The sequence below is a fragment of the Ascidia mentula genome, chromosome 3 (assembly GCF_947561715.1).
Source record: "Ascidia mentula chromosome 3, kaAscMent1.1, whole genome shotgun sequence".
Lineage (NCBI taxonomy): Eukaryota > Metazoa > Chordata > Ascidiacea > Phlebobranchia > Ascidiidae > Ascidia > Ascidia mentula.
This window is the reverse complement of record NC_138568.1, coordinates 2,074,931-2,097,627: the sequence shown is the minus strand read 5'-3', so window position 1 is coordinate 2,097,627 and position 22,697 is coordinate 2,074,931. Positions and strand designations below refer to the sequence as shown.

Below are 22,697 nucleotides of genomic sequence, written 5' to 3'. Positions count from 1 at the left end.
AATACTTTTGTTTGTATTTTCATTAAACTATGGCGCACGCACCACCGCAAAACATGCGTTTCAGTTTTTGGTAACGTAACGCAGTAACACAATCTGGCTTTTATTGCAAAAATAGTGCAGACGCAGGCATTGGTAGTTTATAAAGCTTGATCACAAGTAAAAGCAAAACAAAATCACAACATAGGAAGAAAATTCCTAAAACATATTTGTAAACTCCCTAGAAGCGCCAATTTGAAATCTTCAATGAGGTTAATCCCCTTAATAAAAAGGGTGATTTTTGAAAATATGTTTGTTTATTTCTTGTATTAAACCATTTAATTTTATTGGGTCTCGTGGCATTGCAAGCATATTACTGCAACAAAAGTCACAAATGTGTTACTAAGTTGGAGCCATGTGTAATTCGGGATGACACCTTCAATATTGCATCATATGATACCAACACGCATAGTCGTTTACAGGAAGGGGTACAAGAGGCCCAGACTCCCAAGCAATAATTACAAATTTGGTGTATCGCAGAAGCTGCAACACTTTCATTGTCGTAATTTAAAACAACAAGAATGTAAACAATGTCGTAATTTAACACAAATATTTATCAAATGAAAATCTGCGATGCTTTGTGAGCAGAGGCATAAAGTTTTGCACATCGACGGGGGTGCGGCGAGTAAATAATGCTAACCTCACAAGGTCGTTTGAACGCCATATTATACAAGTTATAGGGTCTTCAATGTTAACATTTTTTTGGCCGGCGATCAATGTTATCTAAAAACTGGACGAAACATTGTTCAGGATAAATGTTTTCGCGACGAACTGGACAGTCAATTTTCTCTACACAAAGGACAAATTCTTCCTTCCACACGTTCGTCACAAACGTTTCGCTTGTGTTGGGTTTTGTAGATCGCAAATACGAGGCAAACGAAACTGCGTGTTAAGAACCTTTATGAGTGTAACTCTATGCGGAGTTTACCAGGACTGTCGTTTCTTTTAAATTCACCTGTATCCGCTACATGTTGCGACAACGCTGTACTCGCGGTTGGCCACGTCGCGTTTGTGTTCCTTTTGCGTTGTTTGTCGGGCGCGACCAGTCTCGTCAATGTATACGCCGTCGCAGTCAGCACATGGTATGCGATCACACCTACAGCATCGAACGCATCTCACGTACGATCTTTGAAATGTGAAACCAAAGCAGGCTGTCTGACAGGCGGGCGTTTAAACACCTGGACCCCTTGCAAAATATATAGCAACACAACCACACCCTTCGTCACCTTTAGGCGAGGAATCTTGGTTTCGCTACAGAAACGAATGAGGGTGGTCATTCGTTAAACGCATTTTGCTCATTACCAACTTCCTGTTTTTAAGCCTCCTCCTCTGAAACTAAGGTTTCCGCTCTTGTATACAGTGCACGCACTACAGCACGCTTGTGGGCGACGGGGTTTGCGAACCCAAACGAGAGATACCTGTCGGAATGAGTCAGTTACCAGTATGCGTTTGTGCGGAAGGGCCCCGGTTCTCGCTTTAAATGGAAACATCAAAAAATAATATCACCCTGACGTATTCATGTTCCAATGTGAACTCGATACTCGTTTCAATGGAATTCAGGTGTTCAAGCAGAGATTCCACGTCCACTCGACTTCATGTTTAAGAATTATCTTTCAAAGTAAAAGCTACAAAACTATGGTGCACGTACCAACGCAAAAACACACTTTTAAGTTTTTTAGTAAGATAACGCAATCACACAAACAGGCAATTGTAAAACACTGCTTTTTGTGAAAAAAAGTATGCACAAGCAAAGCTAATAATGATCAGTGCTCTGCAGACATAAATTGCACACAAAATGGAATAATCTATGTCTGGCTGGTTAACCTCTAGCTGCACTGATGAGACCCGATATGTCGATGTTTTTAATATTTTACCAGCAATTATATTTGTTCTAAACATTTAATGACACATTTATCCGAACTAATTTCTTAATTTCATCTTTTATTTGCAGATAAGGAAGTTGAATCTTTCGTACAATGACATACATGGTGATGTGGCAGAAACCTTACTAAAGTGTGTTCACAATATACAAGATGAACTTATAGTCAGTCGTCAAAAGATAGATGAGGACTTCGAAATGAAATTTGAGAACCTTCTAGACCCTGTAAGTATGAAAACTATTTGTTCCACGTACAAACTGTCATTGTGTTTTGATACTAACACGATAATAATATGTTTACCTCATGGGTTGTCTTGTATTAAGGCTTGTGTCATGTGCAAGCCTCAGGTTGCCACAACTGGGTTAATATAAAGAAAGTCGACATCACCCAATACCTACCATGTATTTTCAGTTTATGTGACTTAAGATTTGTAATAAAATCACACAAACAAACTTGACTGAATAGAAGTATTTTATTATGTTTGAGTGGATTTTGCGTTTATGGAAATAAGTACACGTCACAAAATATTTGCTTCATGAAATAATATTAAATCACAACAAAACTTTCATCAACACTACTGTTATTATAGTTAAACGATGTATGAAATAACCAATCCGTTGTATTGTAGAAGCCAGAGTTGACAATTTGGGAGTGGTGAATATCTAACTCCTACTCTCCACTTCAATCCATCCCTTATATTTGGGTTTAACAAATGCAAGTAAATATGATTGATCGATTGGAATTATTTTGTGGAGATCAAATTCCTCCTAAACCGGTAAGAAGTTTTCTTAATGACGTTTTCAATAACGTGAAGTTTGAATATTTCCAGTTCGCTTGTTGGTTGTGAACCATCGACTTTAAAACCCCTGAAAAATCTCTTGCTCTACCTACTGGCGTATTTCCTGCAAACGTTACACCAAAAGGTGGTGCATCAGAGTTAGTCTCGTTTGTATGTTTAGGAAACCATTGTTTGGTTAAGGGCGACGTCCGACGATTTATTTCAACAATCTTAACTGAGTTATAGTACCACAGAAGCGCTTTAACACTTTTACTCAGTTACCGAAAATTTAATGTGCTTGCGACATTTTTAGTGGTCGGTTGTACTTTCAGTACAACTTTGTTATTACGTAAGATATGGGTGCTTGCAAATTTACATTTATCAGAAGTCATGTACGGCATTTGGAGTTCACAAAAATCTAGAAATCTCAGTAACAGCGTTTATTTTGGCCTCAAGTACAAATAAAACTTTCCAACGCAGTTACTTGAACTGTGACCGTTGATAATTTCCCGCAACTCTGTATCAAGGTTAGTGTGGAAGTAACGATTATCGTTTCATGTCAGTAAATTTGGTAACGAAACTTTTGATGATCAAACTTCACAAAATACCACACAAACATAATGAAACCTTGGTGTTATCGGGTGACTTTTAAATACGGGAAAGAAGGCCTGAGATTTACAACCAGGCGACAAAACTCATTCAAGATTCAATTAACTTATATCATCGGTATCGTTATATTCTGACCATTCCATAGTAAAGATCAGTGTTTCTCGTCGATATCTTGCTAAGATAGAAATGCCCTGAGCTCTGTTGAACGACAAGTAACAATATATTACTTCAGGCTGTTTGCTGCCAGAATCAACAGGGATTTCTGTCACTTCTCACCAATAAACCTTTCTACTTCATGTCACGAAGACGAAACAATCCCAAATGCTTCGTAAATATTCTTCACATGTTTCAGTGCTTTATCCAACTTCTGTGTGTTATTTGTATTTACAATGTACGTATCAATACCGTTTGTCTCCATAACTCTCATTTTTACTTCTTTGCCAAACATATAAATGCGTCTCTATGTATCTGGTTTCGTTGAAATTGTCGCCAAGTTTTACTGTTTGTGTTGCTTACAATCAAGGACGTCTTTGAAACACGAATATTTTTGTCTCCTGCTCGGAGTTTCGTCTTTACTTCTCTCTTGTGTAAATCCTTTAACAGAGGTTTATCGTACAAAATTATCCGCCTTCCTAACAATTTTCAACGACAGATTTTGTGACAATACTTTTACTTCCGCACTAAACACTACTTTCGACATTTACGTGCGACTTATATTAATTTTTGACTGATTACAATCGAGTATTTCCACATTACATTGTTTTCTGATACATTATGTCGTGAATTCTGGCAACCCTTTGTTGGTTTTTGAACGAAGATTTATTTATGTTCGTAACTAAAATGTTTGATGACGAGAACAACCGATCTTCCACCAACTACGGTTCGGTTTTATCGGCTCACGTTTTTATATTTACTTCAAGCAAATCTGTATCTATCTATGGGTTTGATGAAGTTATAACGGTTGGAAGTGGAAGATGTTGTAAATATTTGAACATTGGATGTTGGTTTTTGTGAATCATTGCTGCTCGATGTCGCCACCCAGCGCTTAACCGGTGCTGTCAATTGCTTATGGGGAATCCCCGACATATGTTGTACTTCTTGATTTTTCAATACAAAGTGCTTACGGTTGGGAAGTGATATTTCTAAAGGCATCTGTTAAGTTGTATTGAAAGGTGGGTTAGATTGTGCAGCTAGCACCGGGATACGACCGACATTCATTAGATGTTGTTTTCAATGTTTAAGTGTTGATTTGCCCGATGTCACCCAATACATTTTTCTTTTTACCACAGCGATATTCGTAACCCGGTTATCCTGGATTTCTGCTTGATAAGCTTGACTAACGTCACCCAACATTATTTTTACCCGATGTATTGATTAGCACGACATCTAGTTTAATTTTGTGGAAAGATATTTTGCCTGTAAATGTCGCTTTTATCGACTGTGACTAAAACAAACCTGCCAATCATGCCTTTGCATGAAACATTGTCACTTTCTGAGGTTATTTATTACAACAATATCACCAAGAATAGGGGGTGAAATGTTTCAGTGTCTCCGGTACTTTTCGGGAATAAAACTAGGAATAATTGGAGTTGGCTACAAATACGGCCTTTGGTTGAGTGTGTTGTGTTGTATACTTTGTAGCGTGAAAGCGGTAATAGATTAAAAACTTCCTTATAGTTGTAGTCACAAGGTGTGTTGAAAGAATTAAAGGTGGGTGTGAAACTTAAAACTTGTGGGGAAATTTTGAGTTACCCTCGTGCTTTCCGCCGCCTTCGGAATCTTCTTCGATCGACGGAAGAAAATTGTTGAGAACTACTTTTTTGGTGGCAGAAAGAAGTCACCAGTAAGTCCAAACATAAAATTGATATTCCTCTGAGGTCCACGGTAAAGATGTAGTTTTACCAACATCGTGTGTGACGCAGTTAGAAAGTTTTCGTTTCATAACCAATGTTTTTTGAACCTACTTTGAAGTCTATCAAAGGTACAAGAATGTAAGACTTCACTAAGGAATTGGATGGTTGTGTATTTTTGGCCTGCACTGGTTTGCAAAATATGAGCGTGAATAGGAATATGGGTTTTCAATTCAATTATTGGTTTAGAGTTAGTAATTGGTAGAGGTATAAATGAAGCTTACCCTTGTTAGAGAGTTAATACCAGTAATAGAATTTATAGTAACTAGTGACCAGTCTACAACCATACAAAACCAATAAAGTCGTTTTACAGTGCTGCCCGGTCAGACCCTTTTCGTTGCGATATACTTTATAGGTCTTTAAAAACGCAATGGTAATGTGATCTAAATGCTCTAAGCCTAATCTACGCCAATTTTTAAAAAAATCTATGACCCGGAACATTATTAAATTGGTACTTCTATGCAGAGCCGCAAATGCTCGCAGTGTACGCTTTGACGAACGGAAAATACTACTACACCGGGTCACGAAGTTTTTTCCAAACCTGATCCACATATAAGTATGTGTAAAACAGAAATCTCTGCAAATTTTAATGATTAGGCATGAACAGGGCCACCGACTGTTATTTTTGTTTATAAATTTGGGTTGAAATACTACACAAAATCGTAGCTTTAATATTCGCACAGATTTCTGTGTTACGTAGGCTTATATGTGGATCAAGTTTGGATAAAACTTTGTGACCCGGTGTAAAAGTATCTTCCTTGACGAAAAATGCTGGGATTCACACAGCGTGACCGCGGTCAAACCCATTTCGTTGCGATATACTTTATAGGTGTTTTAAGATTGCAATTACATAAGTATAGATATTGTTTTATAAATATTGAAGATTTTGTTGATTAATTTTGTTACGAGTTAATTTATAATTTGTATGAACAAATAATTTCGCTTTTACCAATTTCCATTTCGCCGAAATAACGCTGTTGCTGCGGCGTGTGTATGCAAATGCAGATGCTTCGTTTTATTAGATTGGGTGAAATTAGGACTTTATAATAAAATTTCAGCTTAAAGAAACGCGCACCTTATATTTGACTGCCATGTATATGTCATTAACTACCGACTAGTACTTCGTATGTGAAATTGCCAGTTTCCACCAAACCAATAGTCGCGATCAGCAGGAAAGTGTGCGTTTACTTTGTTTATTTTGTACTTTATAAGACTCGAATGACAGAAAACGATAATGTTCGGCTTAAGAGACCGTGATCCAGTCGACTACGAAAGATCTGTCAGATCCGTATTTGGTAAGTATTGTAGACTCTGTGTATATTACATATATCTTATATTCATGCATTTTTCCTCTGTTAGTAATGTCCGTTTTTTTACATTAATGGTTTGACATAAAATTGTTTTCAGTTGGAAATATACCTTATGAGTCAACGGAAGAGGAACTTAAAGATATTTTTAATGAAGTTGGCAACGTCATTAGTTTTCGGTATGTGCTTTTCTATGTGTGACTGCAGGGATTTGCAAGAGTAGGCCTATATTCAGACTCATAAATTGTATAGTGCTATTCTTGCTGCTAGGCATAGTAATTAATAAGAATTGTTCTTCCAGCACTAATAAACACTTTCATAACTTAAGTGCCAGAAGAAAATTTTTTATTAATCATAAATTTATATTATGTTTATATTAATGTAGCCTCGTATTTGACCGCGAGTCTGGCAAGCCAAAGGGATATGGATTTGCTGAGTATCAAGATCAGGAGACTGCTATGAGTGCGATGAGAAATCTTAATGGAAGGGAGTTACACGGTCGACCACTGAGAGTTGATCATGCAACAAGTGAAAAGAACCGCAATAACTTTCAGGTATGGGTAATTGCTGTTAATCACACTGAGTGTTGATGTAAACTGTACTCTTTGCAATTATATATATACTGCAACATTGTGAAAAGAACCGCAATAACTTTCAGGTATGGGTAATTGCTGTTAATCACACTGAGTGTTGATGTAAACTGTACTCTTTGCAATTATATATATACTGCAACATTAATTCGATGTCTGATGCAATTTAACCTAATCTTGTTTTGCCTTTGGAACATTTTCATCCAGATATTTAGCTATATTATGCATTGGGTCTTGTCATTTTGAATTTACATGTGGATTGAAAAAAGAATTCAGAGAAAAATAGTTTTTGAGAAAATGAGGGCAAATAACCAGTGATGTCAGTCTTATGCAAATAAAACTTGCAAACTTAAAGAATAAATAGACCTTGTACATTTATAATTACTGTGTAAGTGCAGTGAATCATTCCTCATGCATTGTTCGAGTAAAAGTTTGAGAACCATTGCATTAGCTAGGTCACCACCATAGGTACGATTTGCTTTGTAGCTGTAGAGGAATCTAGCCCTCGGTTAGGCATTGTTTTATTATCTGCGACAGCAAATTACTTTGGTTCGCATATATCATGAAGCAACAAGGCTCAGATTGAAGTCAGCAGATTTATTTGTAAAAAATCGATTTCGCTAAGTAAGCATCGTCAGTTTCTGCAAAAATTACGTAGTGGTAATTACAACCACACCACCACCATAGGTATGTATTTATGCATGGCAGACGAAACGTCAGGAAAATAAAAGATGATAATTTATGCCAGGAGAGGAGTTCTGTTTAAATTGTAGTGTGCCTGACAGCAAAATCAGCACAATATTTATGATGTCCAATCATTGTGTTTTGTTTACAGGAAGAAGTGAACCACTTCAGGGCCATGGGTCCCCCAGTGGAGTCGGAATACGGGGAACCAACTCCATCTCAAGATGCCCCAGAAGCTATCAGCAAGGCTGTTGCAAGCCTCCCCCCTGAACAAATGTTTGAGCTCATGAAACAAATGAAGGCAAAAGATTTTTTTTTTTTTTTTTTATTCAGAATTAATCTTTGGATATATATGTCTTAAAACTTTGAAATATTTTTGAACTATTGTAGCAATGCATTCAAAACAACCCAGTAGAGGCCAGAAACATGCTGCTTCAAAACCCACAACTGGCATATGCTTTGTTGCAAGCTCAAGTTGTCATGAGGATTGTGGATCCAGAAATTGCCATGGTAACGAAACCACAGCTCCAATAAAATAATCAGAGGAAATACAACTAAACATGTTTGCTGAATTAAAAATAATAATGTTGAAACAATGAAAAATATATTTGATTGTTGTTTAATTGTTTGTTTTTTTGCCTACTTCACTTCTACATGTAGAAAATGCTGCACAGACAAAATCCAGTTCAACCTCTTATTCCAGCATCTGAAGGTCCTCGTCCAGAGTCTGTAAGCAAAATTTTGTCACCAAAGTTTTCTGTTTGCTTTTAAGAAATGTATTTTGTCTTAAGCAATGGAAGAAATGTATTTGTCATTATCGCTATCCACAACTAATTTATATGATATGTTTCGATGATTTGATAATGATTGTAGGACGCAAGGGCCAATGGCAGTCCACTGCCTGGGCTTGGAGTTGAACGGATGAGAGAACCCCCACCTGGTAGGGGACACCCAATGGAAGTTGGCCCAGGAGATAGGTGGGAATTTACGTGTTTATTCTGGTAGTGATACTATGCAACTGCAAAGAGTTTTCCATGGGCTATTTGTTGGACATAGAAGGGCATTATTTGGCCTGAGAAATATGTACTCTTGTTTACTATGGTATCTTTTTGATATTTTTTATAAACAAGAACGTAGGAGTGGGCAACTTTTTCCGCTTGTGGGCCAAAAAGTATCAAAAATTTGGGATTGAACCACATGAGTAAATGTGTACAAAGAGATTTTACACAACAATTTATAAACTAACAGACTTGCAATTATTAATGCTTAGATGCTGTAACTGAAAAGCAAACAAAAAATGGCAGCCAGATCCAACAGTGATTTTACCTAAGGCCCCAGTTTGCTCATATCCGACATAAATGAATAATAAATTTGGTGAAGTTGCATGGACACTGATCAACTATTGGTTGTATTAAGTCTGGCAAACATAAAATTGACAATGGAAAATGTTTACTTGCAGAAAATATTTTGCCTGTGTTGAAACACCCTTGTTTTGTAAAGTTTTCAATTGTTGTCAAAAACATGGTATGTTGTTAAAAACTAATAACCATTTTATAATTCAGAGGTCCAAGAAGAATGGAGGTGGATATGCGGGTTATAGAAAGAGTGCCCGTGGATCATGGCATGGGCGACCCGATGGATCGTCACAGACCACCACATATGGATGAAGGTTTTGGTCGAGGATTTCCACCCAATCCAAGAGGTAGAATAACCACATTCTTACATGGAGATTAGTTGTAAAAATCAATTAGTTCTTGTCTTCATTTGTTTAAGAAGTGTAAAGGACAAAAATGCACAGACAAATTTTGCGCTACCAGTGTTTGATTAGTGTTTCTAAAGCAATGTGTTTTTACACTAAAATGGGCCACTGACTGGAAATCATGAATATAATTATTTTCTGGTGCATTTTACAAGTACTTTGCTGACTACTGTGACACTAACGTCAAGTCTGCAGGCCTTGCAGTCTGTAACACATGCTGTTAACTTGTAATTGTTGCCACTAGATGAGCGGGGGTTCTCCGATCGTGGGCCCCCAGAACGCGGTAACTCGCATGAGCGGGGGCGTTCATCTCTGGAACGAGGATTGTCTCCGAGAGATCATCCGATGGATCGTGGGGGAAGACCTCCGATGGATCGTCCAGGAATGGGTGGGGATCCTGCACGACACCCTCCGCCACCACCGGAAAGAAGCGATCCAAGAAGAGGAAGACCTCCTCCTGCTCAGGAGGATGCCTCTATGGATCCATCTGCAGAACAGGATCAGGAAAAGGTTCGTTGTTGCATTGTGATACAAATCGGAAGTTCGATTATTGTGGAAATGAATAGTGAATGTATGTTTTATATTCTTTGCATCAACTGAAGTTCTGTATTTGTATATGTACAAAAAAGTCAGCCCACAATCAATCTTAGACACATGCCCAAATCTAAAAACAACTTTGGTCAAATTGTGAATAAAATGTGTAGTTTTGTGGTGAATGTTTTCGTTCACTTTTAACACTTAAAAACTCAATCAAATATATGTTAGGATGAAAGGTAAAAACTTTTGCCATCATGTGTTTCCAGGCCGCTCTGATCATGCAAGTCCTCCAGTTAACTCCAGAACAGATCCGGATGCTCCCTGATGAGCAGAGGCGCAGCATCCTTGCTCTCAAGGATCAGTTGCAAGGAGGAAGGCCATGAAAACCGTTGCCACAGAAACATTCTTTCTTTTTGAGAAAACTGCCAGTTTCAGATGTAGTTGTCGTGGATGCGACGGATTTTGTCCCAATGCCATTAACACGTTGGTGCCGATTAAAACGTATCAACTGTTTGTACAAAAACGATTCGCTAATAAACACTTTGTTGGTCGTATTTACTGCTTCGTGCGCCATCGCATATGCATGTAGTGGCGTGCCGAATTGATCTTTTTCTGCACGTTGGCTTTCGTGCTACAACATGCATTTGCGACAACGTTGGTGTCGGACTCCATATCTAAAATAACGGAAATCGGTTCTAAAGTCACATTTTAATTTGTGAGCAATGGAGCTAATAATGATTTTAGTGAGCTGTAGACAGGGTCGCTATTTCGAGCTACCGTCTTGCCAGCTAAATAGCCAACATTTACTTCCGGGGTAAAATATAAATTTATTGGAAAACTCTAACATTCGTTAGGTGGAAATCAGGATTCAGGGAAAAGTTTTTTTGTACTTCTTCTGACGACCAGTACATTCTGTACAATACGTCATATCATTCTGTGTAACATAAGCCGACCGCCATATTCGAAAGACTTTTGTCCAGAAGTCACTGCTTCAGTTTAACTTCTATCTGTAAAGTAGACTTTGGCGACACCAGACTCACGGCATTCTTCCGTATCTTATATCTGGCAGTATCACCATATGCACTGCAATTTCAGGTATTTCAAACGATCATTTGGTTACAGTGGAATGGCAACCAAAAATGGGTTATAAATGTGTTTGCTCTGAAAAACGTGGTTTCCCCACAAATACCAAACCACTCTTTTGACTGCATGAAAAGAGGCGGATAAACCGTACATGTTCCTAATTTCTAATCCGACACAAAGTATGTTACAGCTTATTTTAGTCTGGGGAAAGTGGGTCGCAGTATATACTGTTCTTGTCTGTGCCTTTAAAGAACATTTCAATACGAGGTCGATGCTTCTCTACGCAAACATGGAGTTGGTTTTAATCTTGGCAATTCTTACAGTGGCGACAAATGTATGTTCGGGGTAAGAACGTGTATAAAGGTCATATTTTACTTGCTTTACTCGATTTAAACAGGGGGAATCAAATTGAAATGTGGCGAAATTTTGGCCGTATAATGTTGAGAATGAGGTAAAAAGTAATTGGTGCCATTTTACACGAACTTGGCGACGATGAAAGGTTTTCTTATGGATATATGTCGAAGCGCATGGGAAGGTTGCTTTCTTCCGAGAATCAAGATAGTTTTTACTGTTGATTACTATTTTTTGCATGAACAACATAATTAGTGCAATACTAAAAGTCTTACTTTCCCAATATGTTATAAATCTGTGTATCATGTGCTAGCATTAAAACCGACGAGCAACACAATTAATTTGACAACATTATAGCTTAGACAGGCCAATGTAACTAATTGTTTTTGTGGACACAAGCGTAAAAAAACACTATTTTTCTGTGTGAGCGTTGAATGCCCGGGAAACGAATCACAACAATACCATATGTTTCCTCTCACGTAGCTCGTTTTTTTTGTTAAAATTATCTGATAACAGGAAGAAAATAAAATTTTACTTTATTTTTTTTTTTCGTTTATTTTCCAACATATGCTCGTCCCAATGTGTAGGACATCGAATTGAGATTGCAAATGAACCAAAATCCCAATAAAAGAAGCCAAAACGGTTTCCTAATATCAAATGCACACAGATGCCTTCTTTAACGATTGATCGTATATAAATTCCAATCATTAAAAAACAGCATTTTATACAAATAAAAAATGAAAAAAAGTACATGTGATTGACGGGTATAATTCACCTAAACCGTCATTCTGAAATTGTTTGTTAGCGAGTCCACACATAAGAATAAATGACCGAGTGGATGCCTTTACACCTCTACTCGCCCCGGCAGTAAATTCGGGGTAGGTCTTTCGTAACGGCCAGTTTTGAACCGAGTACAACACGAAAAAATACACTTAATTTTGATAACATCCTCGTTGTGTTTTATTCAGGGAAGAAGAAGAAGAAACATATGATATGGAGGAGAACTAGCCGGCCACAATGCAAATCCCCGATCGAGTTAAAACAAATTTGTGACCCCTTGTTTGAAACAGACGCTAACTACTGTTTGGTCGTCATTAAAAAATAAAACAAATTCTAAACTCGATTTCCAGCAAATGAATTGTCTTGGGAGAAATAAGTTTTTGTGATGCGAAGTTGTATCCCAATCTCTTCGACAGAAATCGCTCAGTTTTCAAAGCAAATGATCGTTCCCCCTTTCTAATACATGTGGACACACAAGACTTGTTTGAGTCATAATTTCCTCTGGTATAAGGCCTTGCGGAATGAGATTTCCTGTCCAATATTTACAAACCGTTTTCTGTTGCACCCTGTGGTTCGTAGCTTATACAGGACTGCAACGTATACCGCGATAGGTAGCGTTTAGTTTAGGCATAGAGTTCCTAGCTGAACCTCACTTTAGAGTTTATGGTCCTTGACCCTTAAAAGGCTTTAAGGCTAGAATTTGACAATCTTCTTTCTTCTGGTTTCGAACTAATCAATCTTCCACATAATATTTACAATTGTATTCTTACCAAGTGCCAATATGGAGACACAAGGCAGGCAATGTTAACTTCCATCCTTTTCACGTAGTTTACGTGGCATCCGATAGGAATAGAATGCCAGGCACAGCACTTGGAAAAGCAAACGATGGTCAGAGAGGAAGTGGCCGCTCCAGTCGGGCGTGTGAAACAATGTTGTACAACATACATTGAAGGCAAAACAAACTTGCGTTGACATAGTCAGACTGGAGCCAACGCCAGCACAGACGGTATACGGGAAATTACACACAACACAACGACCATTTTGGCATCAATGACATAACAATATGACCTTTATGCATTATTTAATGTTCTTAATTATAAATCCATTACAGGACCATCAGAAACTACCAATCCAAAAAATGTGTTCAAGTAATATGCGCAAAATGCGAATAACCTTACTAGGGACAGAAATGTTTTGTGTAAAGGCAATTTTAATTGAAACACGGTGAAGGAATGAAATATTTCGGCGGAATTGACCGCACATAAGACTGTCAAGGCAAAATAATCTAAAACTTGTGCTGGTACATGCGGTTGAAGTTTGCTCTCATGCAAACCCTGTCACTTTCCGCAATCTCCAACAACACACTGTGAATAAATCACATAACATTGCTTAAAATATTATATAATTTGTGGTCATGTGTGCCCCTACATTATATATTTACACAAAACGATATGGTGCCTCAACACATTTCTTCTTGCAAGAGAACTTTCCTCAGTATTTGTACGAATTGAAACACATCGTGAAACGTGTTGTACATAGGAGCTGGGGCCACACGTACCACTGGGTGGCGAACTTCACAACTTACGTTGTGTTTTATCATTTCCTCTTGGACCTGTGCAAAAAATACTCTGTGACATTAAAGCGTCGTTTAATGAAATGTTTCAAAATATTTATATCTTTCTGCCACAAATTAGCTGATCTAATTTCCGAGCGAACACGCTTTAAATAACATGCACTTTTCCGCGTGATAACGTGCACTTATATTATAACAATAGACCAGGGTACAGGGTATAAAAGCATTGGGAAAAAATGCATGACAGCTCCCTCAAATATGATTTCTTCCTACCTTAACGGCTGTCTGATGAAAAATCAGCGATAATTGGCAGCCCCTCTCAACTCTGGGCGTTATTATTTCTATGTACGCCTTCCGGTCATCCGATTTGGAAAAGTAGTGGCGTAACAAATATTCCAGGTACCTAAAAACATGGTTCAGGCTTTGGTGTGATGATGGTGAACATTTCAACCAATGCTAAACTGTTTCCCAAGCAATTCTTACACCTTTTTGCTAAAAAATTGAAAATGTAAAAGCACACTAGAATAAAACAGAATACGAAGCCGAGTAATCGCTCATTTTCAGTTTAAGTTCCTCGCGTAGTTTTTTTATATTGGGGACAATGGTGCATTTTGCTGATTCATTTTTTTACATCGACGTTGGCACGTGACGTCACGACTCACCCTGTGAGCAAAAAGCTCTTCGCGATCAATTCCTTCATGTTGGTTTTCTCAAACACTGTCAGACTTGCATGGAGTGCCGCAATCAGAAGATGGGGGGCGCTGGTAAGTCTGTATCCCTGGATTCCGGGAATCAAGTCCAGTTCGTTCGTCATATCGAACCTCGTCTCTAATTTGTGCCCAATCCATCCTGAGGATATTCATCCGCGTTAGTTTGTATTTAATTGAGGAAATTTTGACAAAGACACCAAGCGAGACACCATTTGTATGGGTTATTTTATATATTTAAGAAATAAATACGTCTCGTCATTATATAAAACAAATTAACATAATATTAGACGACGAAGCACAAATGAAACATCTAAAGACCTGTTAGACTAAAAAAACAGTTGCTTTTTACTACAGGATCAGTCTGGCTTTTTATCAGGAATATATATTTCGCCCCGTGGGCGTCTTCAGTTCCTTGCAGTAAACAATAAAAACAACAACAGCAAAGAATGGGCTGGTGATAAAAACAACAAGATTAACTTCGACCTCTTGCAAAGACCCCTTAGTTTCGGAAAATCGTTGTTCGCGTGCTCTCTGTGCATAAAAGCGCCTCCGACAGATCCCGATCCAGCATTGAGATATTTGTACGTACACCACACAGCAAAATCGACATCCCAGTCGTGCACGTGAAGTTCGATGTTACCAACTGCGTGCGCAAGGTCGAAACCAACCTATTACAAAGGTTTGTTAGGCGTTTATAGGCGATCACAGTGGCGTTGTGTTGTTTTATCGGCAAGGTTGATAACTTATAATAATCTGTGCATCCTAAATATATCATACAATAAACAACATATATGTCGAACGATGGCTGCAACTAACCTTGTGTGTGTATTGTAATTGCCTAAGGTTGATCACATGTATTTATACATGTTTGTTACAAGTGGATAAGAAATATCTACTATGATACTGATAACACATAATCACCCACTAAACAGCAATCTTTATTGCACAAAACATGATTCGGCTGATCCGGATTAATGTGTCGGTAAATTTCTGTAAGGATTAACCGAGGTTTGCAAATCTAATCAACTTTTTCGTTGTTAAATTCCAACCCGCAACCTACCATACAGCCCTTGCTGTGAGCTACTTGGGTTATTCTCTTCATGTCAAACACTTGTCCTGTAAGGAAATGTAACCCTGGCAGCATCACCAACGCAATCTCATGTCCGTGCTCCTCTATCATAGCGATGACGTCATCCATCTCCCATATGCCATTTTCCTGTTTATTATTAACATAGGGAAAGTATCATTTTGAGAGGTAGAACAGGAAAATCGCTTCTACATTTCTACAGAAGGAAACTCAATGTAAAATTGGGTAACACCAATCGCCGATCTATGTGGCTTAAATTGTGTTTTACGCTTAAAAACCTCATGTCACTCAATGATCTTCGCACACTTACTTGTCGCCTGGCAACCATAATCATGCTCTCACGTGGGTCGTAACCTTTCATGCGTATCTGTGAACTCGACAGTGTAGTGATCGGATGGGAAGGCTTTCGATTCCAATAAGATTTTATGCCTCTTGGCAGTTGGTCGATAAAATGAGACAAGCATTAGATGAAGATTAACTGTTAGTCCGTTCATTGCTGCCACCTGTAAAATATATATGAGTGTGATTTCGGTCTTTCCTTGGTCAAACATCAAATGAAGCGTGCTATTAAGTTTGTTTTTTTTCATTTTCAAAATTTGATTAGATTTTGGTTGATAATAAGAACGCACAATTGACTTAAAATTATCCGATTTTCGACACCCGATTCACACATATCTTACTTCGTCCACATGAGCGCCAACTAACCGTGCCATTCCTTCTGTGACCTAATCGTCACACCAGGTGGCGGGCAAGTGACCTCTCGTCCTACAGTCGTTTCCGGTGGTTCCCCACGTATCCAGGATCTAAACAAATAACGATCAGTAGCATAAAAGAAACAGTAGCTTTTTACCACGCGATCAGCCTGGCTTTTTATCAGGAATATATAGTTTGCCCCATTGGCATCTTCAGTTCCTTACAGTAAATATAATAAAATAATTTCATTAGCAAGTGCGCTATAAAGCCTTTTTACATGCTCACCTTGGAAATTTCCCCAGCCAGGCATTTAGGTTGCAATCCTAGCCCGTTTCCAGAGAAGTAGAAGCATTTGTCCGAAGGTTTTTCTTTCAGCTGAAGATAACGACTGGTTAGTAAAAGAGAATTTCTCAACCTTTAAACCGTAACTGCAGCTGAAGAATTTACGATATGCCGAAAAACGTATACGTTTTAAGCCTGTCGATTTTGCTTCAACACAGATTCACCCTGTGCCTATATCAACACTGATTAACCTGTGCCTATTGTGTGAGGTATTATGTATTCGTCCCTGAGATGTGAGATCGGGTCATTTTCGTCCAGATATTCCTGAAATTCTTTGCTCGTGATTTCAAAGTTGTTCCTCGCCGATATTTCCTCCAGGACTTCGTTACAACTTTTAGTGTTTCGTTTCTCAAACATTGCCATAATGTATCTGCGTAAGTGACCTTAAAATTATTGAAGCGGCTATTCTGTAAGTCTTCTGGTGTTGGCGCTTTAGTAATATTGACATTAGTTGTTACAGCGAGAATTAACGCTTGGCAGATCCGCCGGAAATAAAAGAGAAAAATCAAGTGTTTGAGTTCGACGATGTCAAGGGTAACGACGAGGTGAAGGTGGTAATGGACAGTCCAACCTCTTCATGCAGTGAACCTAAGTCAAAACCGGATGTGGCGAATCATGAGCCGGAGGTGAGTGACTTGTACCGTGTTGCTGCTGTGTTAAAGGCAGGAATGGACCTTCCCAGACCAGAATTGTTGTATTTCGAAGGTGATCCACTAATCTATACGCGTTTCATGATAAGCTTTGACGAAAATATTGGTCGTCGCGTAGACTATGACAGCGCAAAGCTGAACTACCTGATTCAGTACTGTCGTAAGGAAGCGTATGACATGATCTCCTTTTGTATTGGTCTGGAACCTACGTATGGTTACAGAAAGGCCCGAGAGTTGCTATACGAACGGTACGGTCGTCCTCTTGTAATCGCACGTGCGTACGTGGAAAAGTTAGGACATTGGCCTTACCTGAGATCCGATGATGCCGACGAATAGTCGGAACTTGCACGAGCCTTAGAGGAGTGTTTGGTGACTCTGACTCATCTGGGATACTTTGCAGACATCAACAACTTTGAAAATATGTTGAACATAGTAAAGCGGTTGCCGTTCACAATGCAGGGCCGATGGCGTAGACACGCAGCCGGCATTGAAAGAAGTGGGGAAGAGCCTCGTTTCTGTCACCTTGTTGAGTTTGTTAAGAATGAAGCTTATATTGGGAACACGATGTTTGGTCGTATGTTAGGTCCTCGGAAGGACAGGGATATGCAGCAGAAGCGTAACAAAGGTCTTCCGACGAAGATAAGAGCATCGACCAACGCAACATCGGTTGCTCCAAGAAACGACAGAAAGTTCGAACCGAGCACCACTCAGAAATCAGGATGTCCTCTGTGCAGCAAATCGCACGACCTTGCGAATTGTGACTTATTTAAACGAAAATTCTTCGTTGAGCGTAGGAAGTTTCTTCATCAAGCTCGGCTGTGTGATAATTGTTTTATGAAAGGCCATATAGCAAAAACTTGTAGTTTGCCAAGTTCTTGTACGATCAGCGGATGTCGCGGAAAGCATCACAATCTTCTGCACTGGACGGAATGGAAGACATCTTCAACTGCGCCCGTATGCGAAGCATCTACGCAGTCTTCAGTGGAGGCAACGTCATCGTCAAGTGCAACTGTCAGCTGGACTTGTATGAGCACTCATGCGGAAAGCGTCTATCTTAATATTGTTCCGGTAAAGGTTACGGGCAGTAATGGCAGGGAGCTGGAAACGTACGCCTTTTTGGATCAAGGATCTACTACAACCTTGTGTGATGAAAGGCTGATCAAGCAGCTAGACGTCGTGGGGAAGAAGACAACGTACTCCTTGACTACAGTAAGTGATAGGTCACAGAAAAGGGAGGGTTTGGCCGTCGATCTGACAGTAGCGTCGATTGATGGAAAGGAATCTGTACAATTGCATGACGTTTTGAGTGTAAACAGTTTGCCGGTTTCTCCGAACAAAGTCCCAGAAGGATCGCTTTGGCGGTGGCCTCATTTACGCGATGTGGAGTTTCCTGTTTTGCCCCATGGGGAAGTAATGTTGCTGATTGGAGCCAACGTTCCCGAGGTGTTCTGGATCAACGATGAAAGAAGAGGCGGACGAAAGGGGCCAAGTGCCGTGCGTTCTATGCTTGGTTGGTCATTTGTGGGTCCGTGCCATGGTCGTGGTTCAGATGATTCACAGGTATGTGTGAATTTTGTAAACTCACAGGACGAAATGTTGCACCAACAAATAAAGTGCATGTGGGAAAGCGACTTCGGTCCTACCGCGCTGTCACCTGGAACGACACTGTCGAAAGAAGACAGGTATGCATTGAAGCAGATGGAAGGCTCAGTCAAGCACCATGATGGACATTATCAGCTGCGATTGCCATGGAGGCCAGGTGCTCCAAACCTACCGAATAACCGTTCTATGGCAATAAAGCGTTTGTCATACTTAAAACGGCGATTGGAAAATAATTCACAGCTGCATGGAAAGTACAAGCAAACGTTGGATACCTACCTGAAGGAGGGATATGCCAGGCGTTTAAAGAGCGACGACAAGAATCCGGAGGATGGCGCTGTTTGGTACCTGCCGCATCACCCAGTGACACACCCGCAGAAACCGGGAAAGGTGAGGGTTGTCTTTGATTGTGCCGCCAGATTTCAAAATACGTCGCTAAACGATCAGCTTTTACAAGGACCAGATTTAATCAACAGCCTTTTTGGGACACTTGTTCGGTTTCGCCAGGAACCAGTAGCGTTGGTCGCTGACGTTGAAGCGATGTTTCATCAGGTGAGGGTGGACCAAGTTGATACATCCGTGCTGAGATTCGTTTGGTGGCCTGAAGGCGATTTGTCGTGCGAACCCGAAGACTACCAAATGCTGGTACATATATTTGGCGCAGCCTCGTCTCCTTGTTGTGCTGGGTTCTGTTTACAAAAAACGGCTGAAGATAATAAAGGTAATTTTAGTCCCGAAGCGGTCGCAACCGTGAAACGAAATTTCTATGTGGACGATTGTTTGAAATCCGTCGAAACTGAAGATAAGGCGATCAAATTGGCTGGCGAGTTGCAGGATCTGTTGCAACTTCGAGGGTTTCGGCTCAGAAAATGATTAGCAAAAATCGAAGAAGGGTCGGACGCGTCGCAGTGGAGGCATGTTCCTACTGAAAAGAACCCGGCCGATGATGCATCTCGCGGGTCTACTGTCAGGGCCTTTCTCGAAAACAAGCGTTGGTTCTCCGGGCCATTGTTTCTGTACAAAGACGAGAGTCGCTGGCCTGCGAATCCTTTTAACGTCCGGGACATGCCCGAAGAATATTTGAACCTAAAGCCGAAGAAAACGATGGTTTTGCATGCTACTGAGGAGCGTCATTTGTTTGATGACTTGATTCAGCGCTATTCTTCATGGAAGAAGTTAAAGCAGGCAGTAGCGTTGCTCCAGCGGTTTGTGGACTATCTTCAATCTCGAAGAGAACCGCAGTCTAAGGGAATGACTGTCGCTGATCTTGCAAGGGCGGAAATCGCGATTGTTAAATATGTCCAGCGATGGGAATTTTCGGAAGAATTGGATGCACTGTGTAAGTGTGAAGACGTCGGTCGCAGTGAAAGGAAGAAGATTATGAAGAAACTTCCGTCAAAGGCATTGTACAGACTCAGTCCAGTCTTGATTGATGGCGTTTTGCGAGTGGGTGGTCGTCTGCAAAGGGCGCCAATACCATTCGACTTGAAGCACCCAATTGTATTACCAAACGCACATCATATTACTACTTTAATTATACGCGAGTCTCACGTGAATGTTTGTCATGCTGGAATGTCGCATACTTGGTCAGATATTCGTCAGAAATACTGGATTGTGCGAGGTGGAGTTGCAGTGAGAAGAATCCTTGGAAATTGTGTACTTTGTCGAAAAAGAAATGCATCGGTGTCGAAGCAGATGATGGCTGACTTACCTGTTGAGCGCACGATTCCGGGCGAGCCTCCGTTTTCATCTGTTGGAGTGGATTACTTCGGACCTATGCTTGTCAAACAGGGAAGAAGCGAAGTCAAAAGGTATGGTTGCATCTTCACATGTATGACTGTTCGTGCCGTGCATTTGGAGGTTGCGCACTCGCTATCTACCGACTCGTTTATTGATGCCTTCAGAAGGTTCATTGGGCGACGTGGGAAGCCCAGAGGCGTATTTAGTGGTAATGGCACAAATTTTGTGGCTGCGGAGCGCATACTGCGCGAATCCCTGGAAAAATGGAACCTAAAACACGTCGAGGAACGTCTACGTCAGTGGGGCGTTGACTGTTCATTTAATCCACCCGCCGCCAGCCATATGGGTGGTGTCTGGGAACGCATGATTCGTTCAGTGCGCAAAATTTTGAACGTCTTGTTGGGACAACAGATGCCTTCCGACGAGACTCTGAGCACGCTGCTCGTCGAGGTCGAATACATCTTGAACTCGAGGCCTATAACCCCTGTTAGTCTTGATCCGGCCGACAGAGAGCCGCTGACGCCGAATCACCTACTGTTGACTGGGCGACAAGAAACGTCGTCACCAGGAATATTTGTGAAAGAAGACAACTATGTTCGACGACACTGGCGCCAGGTCCAATATTTGGCAGACCAGTTTTGGATCCGATGGACAAACGAGTACCTACTGACGCTACAGACACGTCAGAAATGGCAATTTCCCGAAAGGAACCTCGAGGTTGATGATCTTGTCCTGTTGGTGGACACTTCGGCCCCACGAGGAAAATGGTTAACCGGAAGGATTGTCCAAACGTACCCGGATAAGTTCGGGTTCGTGCGCAGTGCTTTGGTGAAAACACACGCCGGGTCGTTCACCGTGTTTGTATTCATCCGCGCATGTGGCTGTCTTTAGGACGACATGTTGTGGGCGAGATTGTGCTGCTGTTGAATTGTACTGTTGTTAAAATGCTAACTATATATCTGGTTTATAGTCAAAATAAGGGTTAAAACGTTATATATATGTGAATTGAACGTTGGTGAAACCACTAGCCGCAGGCTCATACAGACCTGGGTCACCCCACAGTTGGTACGTTTCCTTTTGTTTTGAACTTGTGAAGTGCTTTGACTCGGCGACATAATTTCCGAGTCTTGTATATTTGAAATTAATGATTAACGTAGATACAATTTGCAAACTGAATAAGGAGGCATATTTTGTTGTCCATTGTTTCACTACGTACATTGTGACGTGGTAATCCGCTATTCATGATTGTTGTGGTTGCAGAAAAACCGCTACGCAACCTAATACACAAGACGACCAGGAGTGGATTGTCCTGTTGGTTATGAAGTTGGGTGGGCGCGTTTTTGCCTAGTGGGACGACAGCGCAGGACCAGGCTGCGCACAAGCGGTCGTAACAATATGTTTAAATCGTTGCAAAACCTGTGAAGGCGTTAACATTGTTTCTACAAGTAATATTAACTTGACATGTATCCCTATATGCGGTCCTATATGATGGTGTGTCTACTTGTGTTATATTAACCAAGAACATGGTGAAGTCATTCAAAGGTGCCAGGGATTAAACTTTCAGATCTCAAAAACCTCCAGAACGTTGAACTCCTTTAAAAACATCATTAGTTCTATCAAATGCAGTGGAAATCTTTTCAAACGCGATTTCTTGCTCATTTGGAGATGACTGCTGTCGAAGTTTTTAATCCGTGGAACGCAGTTTGAGCGAAATGAAATTAATTTCATTCTAAAAAACCTGTAGTGTGGTTGAGAAGACTAACCAAACCGCTACCGATGGATAGAAACGAGTATTGTCAGTCAGTCACCACTAGGGGGTACCACCACGACTTATACGAGTTTAGGGGGAGCATGACTATGTAAAGGGGGTCCACGAACACCTTTTTCGCTGATACTGTAATGTCATGTGACCTCCCAAAGGGACAGCACCGGCACATTATTTACTCAAATGACATCATCAGATGGCTTGTCACCATAGCAACATGGTGATGCGGTAATA

At 40.2% G+C, this 22,697-nt stretch overlaps 2 protein-coding genes and 1 pseudogene across 7 annotated transcripts in view; 2 read left to right on the top strand and 1 right to left on the bottom strand.

Moving 5' to 3' along the window:
- Window positions 1–22,697, top strand: part of LOC145894912 (uncharacterized) — a 425,937-nt gene that overhangs the window by 118,291 nt on the left and 284,949 nt on the right. The window lies entirely within an intron of this gene.
- LOC145894927 (uncharacterized) lies at window positions 6,224–10,637 on the top strand. Its single transcript, XM_082983647.1, has 10 exons — window positions 6,224–6,508; window positions 6,621–6,699; window positions 6,906–7,074; window positions 7,946–8,095; window positions 8,185–8,304; window positions 8,455–8,523; window positions 8,668–8,771; window positions 9,357–9,496; window positions 9,798–10,063; window positions 10,357–10,637. The coding sequence occupies exons 1-10, from the start codon at window positions 6,448–6,450 to the stop codon at window positions 10,471–10,473; spliced, it is 1,275 nt and encodes a 424-aa protein (XP_082839773.1). The 5' UTR covers window positions 6,224–6,447; the 3' UTR covers window positions 10,474–10,637.
- On the bottom strand, window positions 13,764–17,072 carry LOC145894525 (kynureninase-like; annotated as a pseudogene).